The sequence below is a fragment of the Electrona antarctica genome (assembly GCF_951216825.1).
Source record: "Electrona antarctica genome assembly, chromosome: 7".
NCBI classification, from domain to species: Eukaryota; Metazoa; Chordata; class Actinopteri; order Myctophiformes; family Myctophidae; genus Electrona; species Electrona antarctica.
The window spans coordinates 3,937,090-3,949,212 of record NC_136812.1 but is presented as its reverse complement, the minus strand read 5'-3'; the positions used below and the strand labels follow the sequence as shown (position 1 = coordinate 3,949,212).

The following is a 12,123-nucleotide window of genomic DNA, read 5'->3' as shown; positions in this document are numbered from 1 at the left end:
CTTGGAGTGGTTGCACCACTCAAAAAATAGCAGACCTACAAGCTCATAGCGGCACTCGGTGCCGCGCTATGAGCTTGTAGATCTGCTATTTTTCAATAGCTAAAGTATAACATAATGCTTAAAACACTAAAAGGGGTTCCCGCCCAGAATGGGTTAATACTTAGGGAAATGAAACATACGTTTTTCACACTTTCAGAGCATATCTGTGGTCATCATTTGGGCATACCTAAACAGTCTATGCCAAAATAATGGGAAAATGTCCATCTTTGTGTATTTTCATATCAAATAAAAATCAAATTTTAATTACTTCCTTTGAACGCAAACGTACTGCGTGATTACGTGGCGACTGTCGAGGCCCCGCATTAATTTAACTTGATTTCATTCACCTGGTTGATTCCCATCGCTGCGCGCTCCTCCAACACAGCTGGTTGTGATTACAAAACTACTCCGCTTTTAATCTCATTCAAGATGACATTCAGACAGTGTATTACTCCTTTTAAATTGTAATCATCACGCTAAAATATGTATCTGAAAATATAGGTTAGAAAGTATAGGTTAGAAATAAGCTACGAGCTTTGCTGCCCGTCTCTCTGTGACATGTAAACAAACAAACAAACTCAACGCACGCACCGCGCACGCAGCGCATGCTACGTCCCATACCCTGAAGGGATGCGACATTCTGATTGGTTTAAAAACACACAGCTTTCCGTTTCAGAGTGAAACTTCAGAATAAAATGCCCCAAAAAGCCATTGCACCCCGTCTTTAAAGGAGAAGCCGTTTTCTTACCTCGATCTGATGTTTGTTATATCCTAGAACGAGTGGTAGAGGTGAAAGATGACATAACTCCATCCCCAGCTCTCCGCAGCTCCGAGGGCGCTATGGGTTTGATCGCCCACCTACGGCAGCCCATTTGGGACAAAAACACAGTGGATAGTAAATGCGGCATTATGAAAGACGGATGTCCACAAGAAAATATGTTTAAACCATTTTGACCTGAGATCAGATTCTAAAAATGTCTTCTACATCCTGACAGTTTTCTGAAAAAGCTATGTTTCTATGTCAGTCGTTCTTCAATTTTTCAAAAATAGCAGACCTACAAGCTCGTAGCGCGCCACTCGGTGGTGCGCTATGAGCTTGTAGATCTGCTATTTTTCAATAGCTAAAGCATAACATAATGCTAACACCAAAAGGGGTTCCCGCCCAGAATGGGTTAAGCGATTTAGCGTTAGACCCCCCAAAAAATCCAAAGTAATGCAAATAGCAGATCTACAAGCTCACAACACGATTTTTGCTGCTTTTGCACGACAGAATTATGGCATTAATGTATGAAAAGAAAACCGTAAAGGGATGAAATAGGGATGGTTTCTGCGCAACGGTGACCATATTCAGTAAGGGACAGTTCAGTAAGGGTTCTTATAATGGCAGTGGGTATTTACTTTAATTAAAGTAGTCTTTAAGCGGGGCAGGGCACCCCTACTTTAATTAAAGTAAAGACTACTTTAATTAAATTAAGGTAGTCTGAGGAAAAGGAACAGTTCTGTTCCCCGGACCAGTGGCGTTTCCAGGAATTACATTTTGGGCAGGCAACAATTAGTAGTATACAAAGGCTGAAAGGCATGCATGTACATTCCAATGAGTGATTGAGGGTCTCAGGTCTTGTTTTTGTCCCCTCTTTTTTCTCATTGTATGGATTTTGGCCAGGCCAGAAATGGATTTGGACAGGCGGATGCCTGCCCTCGCCTTATTGTAGATACGCCTCTGCCCCGGACATTGTTTTGGGATATTTTGGCTGAGATGGCTCTGTTTGTCAAGTCTCAAGTCAGTACTGTGGAGATTACCCGGCGGTGTTGCTGCCCCTCCCCTCCCCTCCCCTCCCTCCCGGCTCATGGCTCTTCACAGACGGACTGACGGTACACAGACAGCAGCCTCTCCGCTGACCGTGTCAGTGTAGTGTTGCTGCAGGAGTGTGAATGAACCGTGCGTGTGGTCACTGGAACAAAGCCACCGTATTAGCATTTGAATACCTGTGTTCTGTGAACACCGTATGTGCCTACGTGACAAAATGACCAGGGGGAGGGGAGCTTCAGCCTTCAGTCAGTTCAGTGGGTGCTATTTGGCTTACTGTTGTGTCAGTGGGTGCTATTTAGCTTACTATTGTGTCAGTGGGTGCTATTTAGCTTACTATTGTGTCAGTGGGTGCTATTTAGCTTACTATTGTGTCAGTGGGTGCTTTAGCCCTCAAGCACTCCCGGAGTTGACGCCGCTGGTAAGTGATATAAAACAGTAATCCTGGTCTCTACACTGCCTCCCCCTGGCCAGACGGGGGCGCCTGATGGAGGGGAAAGGAACTGGTCTCTAAACTGCCTCCCCCTGGCCAGCCGGGGCGCCTGATGGAGGGCAAAGGAACTGGTTGGAATAACGTGTTCCTTCCACGCGCTCCGTCCAACCAGGGAAACTCCCCCTGTTCTGCCCTTACTATACGTTGGTGTATGGCTTGGCAGACAGTTAACATAATTCCCAATAAAGTTCCTTAGGCAGTGGCTTGGTTTAACTTCTTTACTGGTGAATACATTTGTAAAACTGCAATACAGAAAAAACAGAAAACACAGACATTTGTGTCAAATACAGTAAAATCATAACCCAAAACATTAGTCCTTTTTATGCATCACACAAGCTTACAAAAAGAACATGTACTCACTGTACTAATTGCATTCAATGAATCAAATTACAAAACCTTTTAGAAATGATCAAACCAACTTACAAGCATATTGTTTTAAGATATGCTTTAAGAGCCATAAAGTTTAACAATTAACACAAACTTACAGACTTATCCTGTCCAAGGCCTGAGAGAAAGGGTTAACTCAACATGCAGTGACTCACTGCCAGTGAGTGAGCTCTTGACAGTGTGCTGGCTTGAACTGAACTGACTCTGACCAAACTAATCACCTAAGAAATACCCTGGTGAGGCTACCAGGTGAGGAGAGTTACTAATTAGGCAAAGGAACATTGGTCTCCATTACACATGCAAGGCTTAAAGGTAAACTACATAGAAAGTAAACAGCACACTCCCCGCATGGTATAACTGGTTATACCACTATACAGTCTCTTTTTGAAGAACAATTTCTGAAACACTTGTCGGATGACCTTCACGCTGACTTTCCTCACTTTTTGTCGTGACCGGGATCAGCCTTGACGAAGAGTCCTGTAGGCCACCCACCCCCCGTCACCCGAGAGTCCCCCAACAGCATGACATCTCCAACTTGCAGATTGGGCTTTTCAGCCTGCCATTTCCTCCTAGGCTGTAGAGTCTCCAGGTGTTCCTGCTTCCAGAAGCTATCAGAGAGGACCTGGACTCTACTAGGACTAGAGCAGTTGAACTTCTTATTAACATGAATGGTGGTAGGGCAATTGCTTAGTGGTGGGTTGAAGACTTCCTCATTCTCCCCGCACTGATCTTCCTCAGTTGATAAGCGCTCCGTTAAGAATCTTTCTTCCCTTCCTTGTTTGACCGTAGCTTCTCCATCGTTGTCCATTGTTAGTTGGTGCACTGATGAAGAGTGAAGTATGGGATGTTTTGCAACATGGTGTGAATATTTACAATAGCCTGCTTCAGACCTTTGTTGCTCTGCTTCATACTGCTGCTGCTGCTCTTCATCCTGTCGCTGCTGAAGCACTTCGTCCTGGCGACGCTGAAGCACTTCGTCCTGCTGCTGCTGAAGCACTTCGTCCTGGCGACGCTGCTGCTGAAGCACTTCGTCCTGGCGACGCTGAAGCACTTCGTCCTGCTGCTGCTGAAGCACTTCGTACTGCTGCTGCTGAAGCACTTCGTCCTGCTGCTGAAGCACTTCGTCCTGCTGCTGCTGAAGCACTTCGTCCTGCTGCTGCTGAAGCACTTCGTCCTGCTGCTGCTGAAGCACTTCGTCCTGGCGACGCTGAAGCACTTCGTCCTGGCGACGCTGAAGCACTTCGTCCTGGAGACGCTGAAGCACTTCGTCCTGCTGCTGCTGAAGCACTTCGTCCTGGCGACGCTGAAGCACTTCGTCCTGGCGACGCTGAAGCACTTCGTCCTGGAGACGCTGAAGCACTTCGTCCTGCTGACGCTGAAGCACTTCGTCCTGCTGCTGCTGAAGCACTTCGTCCTGGCGACGCTGCTGCAGAAGCACTTCGTCCTGGAGACGCTGAAGCACTTCGTCCTGGCGACGCTGCTGCTGAAGCACTTCGTCCTGGCGACGCTGCTGCTGAAGCACTTCGTCCTGGCGACGCTGCTGCTGAAGCACTTCGTCCTGGAGACGCTGAAGCACTTCGTCCTGGCGACGCTGCTGCTGAAGCACTTCGTCCTGGAGACGCTGAAGCACTTCGTCCTGGAGACGCTGCTGCAGAAGCACTTCGTCCTGGAGACGCTGCTGCAGAAGCACTTCGTCCTGGCGACGCTGCTGCTGAAGCACTTCGTCCTGGAGACGCTGCTGCTGAAGCACTTCGTCCTGGAGACGCTGAAGCACTTCGTCCTGGAGACGCTGAAGCACTTCGTCCTGGCGACGCTGCTGCTGAAGCACTTCGTCCTGGCGACGCTGCTGCTGAAGCACTTCGTCCTGGAGACGCTGAAGCACTTCGTCCTGGAGACACTGCTGCTGAAGCACTTCGTCCTGGAGACGCTGCTGCTGAAGCACTTCGTCCTGCTGCTGAAGCACTTCGTCCTGGTGACGCTGAAGCACTTCGTCCTGGCGACGCTGAAGCACTTCGTCCTGGCGACACTGCTGCTGAAGCACTTCGTCCTGGCGACGCTGCTGCTGAAGCACTTCGTCCTGGAGACGCTGAAGCACTTCGTCCTGGAGACACTGCTGCTGAAGCACTTCGTCCTGGAGACGCTGCTGCTGAAGCACTTCGTCCTGCTGCTGAAGCACTTCGTCCTGGCGACGCTGAAGCACTTCGTCCTGGCGACGCTGAAGCACTTCGTCCTGGCGACACTGCTGCTGAAGCACTTCGTCCTGGCGACGCTGAAGCACTTCGTCCTGCTGCTGCGCTTCATACTGTTGTCGCTGCTGTGCTTCATGTTGTTGTCGCTGCTGTGCTTCATGTTGTCGCTGCTGCGCTTCATGTTGTCGCTGCTGCGCTTCATGTTGTCGTCGCTGCTGCGCTTCATGTTGTCGCTGCTGCACTTCATGTTGTCGCTGCTGCTCTTCATGCTGTTGCTGCTCCAGCGTTTTATAATGTTGCTGCTCCACTGCTTTATACTGCTGCTGCTGCAGTGATTCATACTGTTGCTGCTGAAGCATTTCAGACTGTTGTTTCACGTACTCACTTGTGCGTTGAGCTGAGCTGAGTGACGGCAACTTAGTTTTGATTTGGCTCCTGTGGGTTCCTTCATTTTCTTCTAAAACACATTGTAGTGCGTCTGCTTCAGCTGATGCAATTTCTGCAGCTTCCTCTGATTTTAGCAACAGCAGATTAGCTTGTAGATCAGCTTGTTGTTTTAACACTGCTGCTTCCTTGTGTGCATATGCTAGTTTGACAAGTGCAGCTTGTGCTTTAGCACGTGCTTTTACTGCAGCAGTACTGATTGGTTTTGAGCTCTTCATCATATTTTCAATGTAACATGATGAAGAGAATAAACTGCAGTGTTGAGCCATGTCTTTCTGTGAAGCCCGCTGTGCTTAAAGTCTTTTTACTGTTCTGCCCTTACTATACGTTGGTGTATGGCTTGGCAGACAGTTAACATAATTCCCAATAAAGTTCCTTAGGCAGTGGCTTGGTTTAACTTCTTTACTGGTGAATACATTTGTAAAACTGCAATACAGAAAAAACAGAAAACACAGACATTTGTGTCAAATACAGTAAAATCATAACCCAAAACATTAGTCCTTTTTATGCATCACACAAGCTTACAAAAAGAACATGTACTCACTGTACTAATTGCATTCAATGAATCAAATTACAAAACCTTTTAGAAATGATCAAACCAACTTACAAGCATATTGTTTTAAGATATGCTTTAAGAGCCATAAAGTTTAACAATTAACACAAACTTACAGACTTATCCTGTCCAAGGCCTGAGAGAAAGGGTTAACTCAACATGCAGTGACTCACTGCCAGTGAGTGAGCTCTTGACAGTGTGCTGGCTTGAACTGAACTGACTCTGACCAAACTAATCACCTAAGAAATACCCTGGTGAGGCTACCAGGTGAGGAGAGTTACTAATTAGGCAAAGGAACATTGGTCTCCATTACACATGCAAGGCTTAAAGGTAAACTACATAGAAAGTAAACAGCACACCCCCTGTCAGGTTTAAAGGAGCAACTTGTGTACAGCCCAGGATCACATTAGATAGACACAGGGGTGAAAAATGGGTTACAAAATCGTGGGATAAAAAAAATATATATAAAAAAAACAGTAGTCATTATAGTGCCAGTTCTTTGGGATTATTCTAACAAACGGATTTGGCAGTGTTTATTCTTTTTATTTTTAATCAAATCCTGGAGTAAGTTGAATATATCGTCATTATTATTATTGTTGTGATTAATATCGTGCGATCTCTGTGTAGCATACGACGGCTTTGGAAGAACCGTTTGATGTTGTCATCAACAGTAGCCAGACACCGGTGTGACCTTAGAGCACACACACACACACACACACACACACACACACACACACACACACACACACACACACACACACACACACACACACACACACACACAGCAGGCTCTGGGAAATGTCAGGACGAGTTCAAGGAAGATTCCTCCAGAGGGAGAAATCAAAAGCAGCAAAGAGCGTTTCAGGTCCCTGCGTCGTGATTGGTCGTTTAAAAGGTCTCTCTCTCTCGTGCGCCAAGGCTCTGCGCTTCGTCAGCGCTGACGTTTATTGCGCGGTTTGGCTCTCGCAAATTAATATTTATGTGTGCGTTTAGGAATCCCACGGCCGGGGGCCAAGCGACGCTTTGATTTTATTAGCGTGACCTTTGCGGGACAGGCACGTTAATGACACCGTCTTTAAGGCCTGAGCCATTGACCCCTGACCTTTAATCAAGCGTCGCCTGGGCGTAATGACTCTGGAGCGTCCGTCGTTAAGCCTGATTTACGGCGATGACAAGTCGATAGAGAGCAAGACCTCCAAACTCCACTTCCTGTATCTGTGTAGCGTAGGCGCTCGCCACAACCAGGTCATAGAAAAGGGACAAGTGAACTGCCAAGTGTCTGACTGTTTTTTAACCCATTTTGGGGCGGGAACCCCTTTTGGTGTTTTAAGCATTATGTTATACTTTAGCTATTATATTACGTAAAGGGAGTTCAATAGCATTGATTGATTGATTGAGCATTGGTTAGGGAGGGGTGACGTGTTGTGAGCTTGTAGATCTGCTGTTCTTGGTGTAGATCAAATACAGTGTGCATCTCGGGTATAAGAAGTGGTCAAACTGAAGTGATATCGATGAATTCCAAATATTCTCAAACTACTCTGCGGCTCCCCTCGACTAGGGTCAGGGCTCCCCTCGACTAGGGTCAGGGCTCCCCTCGACTAGGGTCAGGGCTCCCCTCGACTAGGGTAAGGGCTCCCCTCGACTAGGGTCAGGGCACCCACTACTCTGTGGCTCCCCTCGACTAGGGTCAGGGCTCCCCTCGGCTAGGGTCAGGGCTCCCCTCGACTAGGGTCAGGGCTCCCCTCGACTAGGGTCAGTGCTCCCCTCGACTAGGGTCAGGGCTCCCCTCGACTAGGGTCAGGGCTCCCCTCGACTAGGGTCAGGGCTCCCCTCGACTAGGGTCAGGGCTCCCCTCGACTCCCCTCGACTAAATGTACTTACTAGTAAGTAAGTACATTTTATTTATAAAGCACTTTTCAAAACAAAGTTACAAAGTGCTGTACAGTGGAAAACAAGATTAATTACACGACAAGAAGAAAAGCAAAACATTGACCTGCGCAAATAGGTCAGGTAGACATTTCACAGTCCAAAATGCAAACGAAATAATACGTTTTCAGCGAATTCTTAAACAATGTCAACAGACTCTGCATTCCTTATCGAAAAGGGGGGGGGGGGGGGGTCATTCCACAGTGTGGGGGCAGCTACTGCAAATACATGGTCACCCTTAGTTACCGGTTTAGTCGCAGGAACTTTCAAAAAGCCCTTATCTGAAGACCGGAGTGATCTTACATTAGGCTTTGGAAGCAGAAGGTCTTCTATAGAATGGGGCCAGCCCATGTAATGTAGTAGTGGGAAGCCCCTCCGTACTACTAGTTGCGAACGCCAGTGAACCTTTACTATGAGACCCAGCAGAACATGCCTGTGTGTGTGTCACGCTGTAACACCACCCGCCCGCCACCAGAGGGCGCAGCTGTATCACACACAAAAACACACACATGCACACACACACGCACGCACGCATGCACGCAAAAAAAAAACTTTAAAAAAACTAAAAACCAAAAACAAACAAAAGAGAAAAAAAAAGCTCTGTATGTGTCAAGTGCCACAACAGCTGCGTGTTCACGCGTCTTACTTGTACTACTACTACTATTGCCGCTGTGAATGACGCGTTAGTGGTAGGACCCTGCTGTGAACGATAACAACCGTGTCTCTCTGCTGCCCCCTGCAGGACGGAGAGAACATATTCTACCTGGCGGTGGACGACATCGAGTCGGACACGGAGCTCCTGATTGGCTACCTGGACAGTGACATGGAGGAGGAGGAGGAGTCAGAGGAGGAGGTGGTGGTCAAGGACGAGGACGAGGACAGCAGCGAGGCCAAACACGTCGTGGAAATGGGTACGGTTGGTTACATCCACTAAAACTACCACAAACAAAATGTTTGTCGACTGCCTTTTTGGTCAGGTGATGACCTGACCAAATGATCAACCTGAAAATGTAGACGACATGTTCGCCACCTAGTGGACTCTAATAGAGGTGCGATATTGAGGGGGCAGAAAACAACTTCCGGTTGTCCCCATTCGTTGTCCCCATTCGTTGTCCCCATTCAATAGAAGTCTATGTAGAGCAGGCCAACAGCACGTGCACCAAGGCCCGCCCCTACTCAATCATGATTGGAGGAAGGCCCCTCTCATCCTGATTGGATGAAGGCTGGCTAACCCTAGCCAAAAACGAAACCTAAGGTTTTTTGACTCCAGGGGTTAACTGTAACCTGACTCCGCCAGATGGGGCAGCAGAGAGTACACTGGGTTCCCCCCCTCCTGCTCCCATCTGGGAACTCTCAGGCAGACTTGATGCTCCGGCCACCAAATGGCCTGGCCAATCAGCGGCAGCTAGAGGCGGGATCAAGGCAGCACTGTGTATGTATGTCAGCAGCAGGTTATGTGGTCAGCACACAAAATAGTAGGGAGGAAAATCACTCAATAGTAGGGAGGATTATCAAAGGAAAATCACTGAATATAGCTCAGAAAATAAATAAAAATAAGAAAAAAATACAAAAACTTTTTTTTTGTATGTCACAACTGCGGTAATTGGTGGTCTCTCCAAACTCCCTCTGGGGTCGACATCGGACCCAATAATGTGTCATCATGGGCTCATTGGGCTGGGCTCTAATAGATACCCATCCATGTGTCATGGGCTCATTGGGCTGTGCTCTAATAGACACCCATCCATGGGCTCATTGGGCTGTGCTCTAATAGATACCCATCCATGGGCTCATTGGGCTGTGCTCTAATAGATACCCATCCATGGGCTCATTGGGCTGTGCTCTAATAGACACCCATCCATGGGCTCATTGGGCTGTGCTCTAATAGACACCCATCCATGGGCTCATTGGGCTGTGCTCTAATAGATACCCATCCATGGGCTCATTGGGCTGTGCTCTAATAGATACCCATCCATGGGCTCATTGGGCTGGGCTCTAATAGACACCCATCCATGGGCTCATTGGGCTGGGCTCTAATAGATACCCATCCATGGGCTCATTGGGCTGTGCTCTAATAGATACCCATCCATGTGTCATGGGCTCATTGGGCTGGGCTCTAATAGACACCCATCCATGGGCTCATTGGGCTGGGCTCTAATAGATACCCATCCATGGGCTCATTGGGCTGTGCTCTAATAGATACCCATCCATGGGCTCATTGGGCTGGGCTCTAATAGATACCCATCCATGGGCTCATTGGGCTGTGCTCTAATAGACACCCATCCATGGGCTCATTGGGCTGTGCTCTAATAGATACCCATCCATGGGCTCATTGGGCTGTGCTCTAATAGATACCCATCCATGGGCTCATTGGGCTGTGCTCTAATAGATACCCATCCATGGGCTCATTGGGCTGGGCTCTAATAGACACCCATCCATGGGCTCATTGGGCTGTGCTCTAATAGATACCCATCCATGGGCTCATTGGGCTGGGCTCTAATAGACACCCATCCATGGGCTCATTGGGCTGGGCTCTAATAGATACCCATCCATGGGCTCATTGGGCTGTGCTCTAATAGACACCCATCCATGGGCTCATTGGGCTGGGCTCTAATAGATACCCATCCATGTGTCATGGGCTCATTGGGCTGGGCTCTAATAGACACCCATCCATGGGCTCATTGGGCTGTGCTCTAATAGACACCCATCCATGTGTCATGGGCTCATTGGGCTGTGCTCTAATAGACACCCATCCATGGGCTCATTGTGCTGGGCTCTAATAGATACCCATCCATGGGCTCATTGGGCTGTGCTCTAATAGATACCCATCCATGGGCTCATTGGGCTGTGCTCTAATAGATACCCATCCATGGGCTCATTGGGCTGTGCTCTAATAGATACCCATCCATGTGTCATGGGCTCATTGGGCTGGGCTCTAATAGATACCCATCCATGGGCTCATTGGGCTGTGCTCTAATAGATACCCATCCATGGGCTCATTGGGCTGTGCTCTAATAGATACCCATCCATGGGCTCATTGGGCTGTGCTCTAATAGATACCCATCCATGGGCTCATTGGGCTGTGCTCTAATAGATACCCATCCATGGGCTCATTGGGCTGTGCTCTAATAGATACCCATCCATGGGCTCATTGGGCTGGGCTCTAATAGATACCCATCCATGGGCTCATTGGGCTGTGCTCTAATAGATACCCATCCATGGGCTCATTGGGCTGGGCTCTAATAGATACCCATCCATGGGCTCATTGGGCTGGGCTCTAATAGATACCCATCCATGGGCTCATTGGGCTGGGCTCTAATAGATACCCATCCATGGGCTCATTGGGCTGGGCTCTAATAGATACCCATCCATGGGCTCATTGGGCTGGGCTCAGACACCCATCCATTACATGGATTCATATCCATCCATCTGGTTCACATTACGCATGATGACGTGTTTCAGTACATGCTACAGTCTCTGCATCTTACAGAACATCGACCGGTGTGGTTGACATGCTACAGTCTCTGCATCTTACAGAACATCGACCGACCGGTGTGGTTGACATTCATTAAATCAAATATCGTTATTTCTGGACAAGAAATACAGAACATTACCATATCGATAATGCTATGACACGTTCGAGATGACTTTCAGAAGATATTCAGATGCAAGCGATCATCCATTTAGTAATGAATGGAGACGTAGTCGTGTTCATTCCTTTCAGGTTGAGCAGTCCAGTGACTTTACAACATTACTTTATCATTTGGGCTGTGTCCACTTTGGATATATGATGTCCAGAACGCTACTTATGCACTGAGGACGATGATTATGGGTGTTGTTATGTCTTCAAGTAACGAGGCAGTGCACACGTTTGATATGAGCGGCAGCACAACACACACATGAGGGGACACTCAACACTTGCTATGTTGTTCATGAACGCGCGCAGTAGACACGCACTAAACTACGGCAAGTCTGTTAGGACAAACAGTACAGTTTATCACACATGTCAATACACCACAGGTGTGTTTCTCCAACCAGTGTTCATTTCATCGACTAAAACAATGACTAAAGTTGTTGGTCGAATACCTACTATTTGACTAATGTTAGGGAGGGACCAGTGGAGAACAGATCCAGTAGAACTAACTTGGGCTATTCATTTTATGCTTGGTTGCAGTTGTCAATCATGCTCCAAAAATAGATCTACAAGCTCAGTTCAGTTTTATTTTCTGAATGTTGGGCATACAGTACATACATAAACATTCTCAGTTTTTCTTTTTTTCCCCTTTTT

The 12,123-nt window shown here is 47.7% G+C and overlaps 1 protein-coding gene across 1 annotated transcript in view; it reads left to right on the top strand.

The window, feature by feature from the left end:
- Positions 1-12,123, top strand: part of prdm5 (PR domain containing 5) — a 116,610-nt gene that overhangs the window by 26,221 nt on the left and 78,266 nt on the right. The window contains exon 4 of the mRNA XM_079506175.1: positions 8,581-8,749. Within this exon, the coding sequence (XP_079362301.1) occupies positions 8,581-8,749 (169 nt within the window). The remainder of the gene's footprint in view (positions 1-8,580; positions 8,750-12,123) is intronic.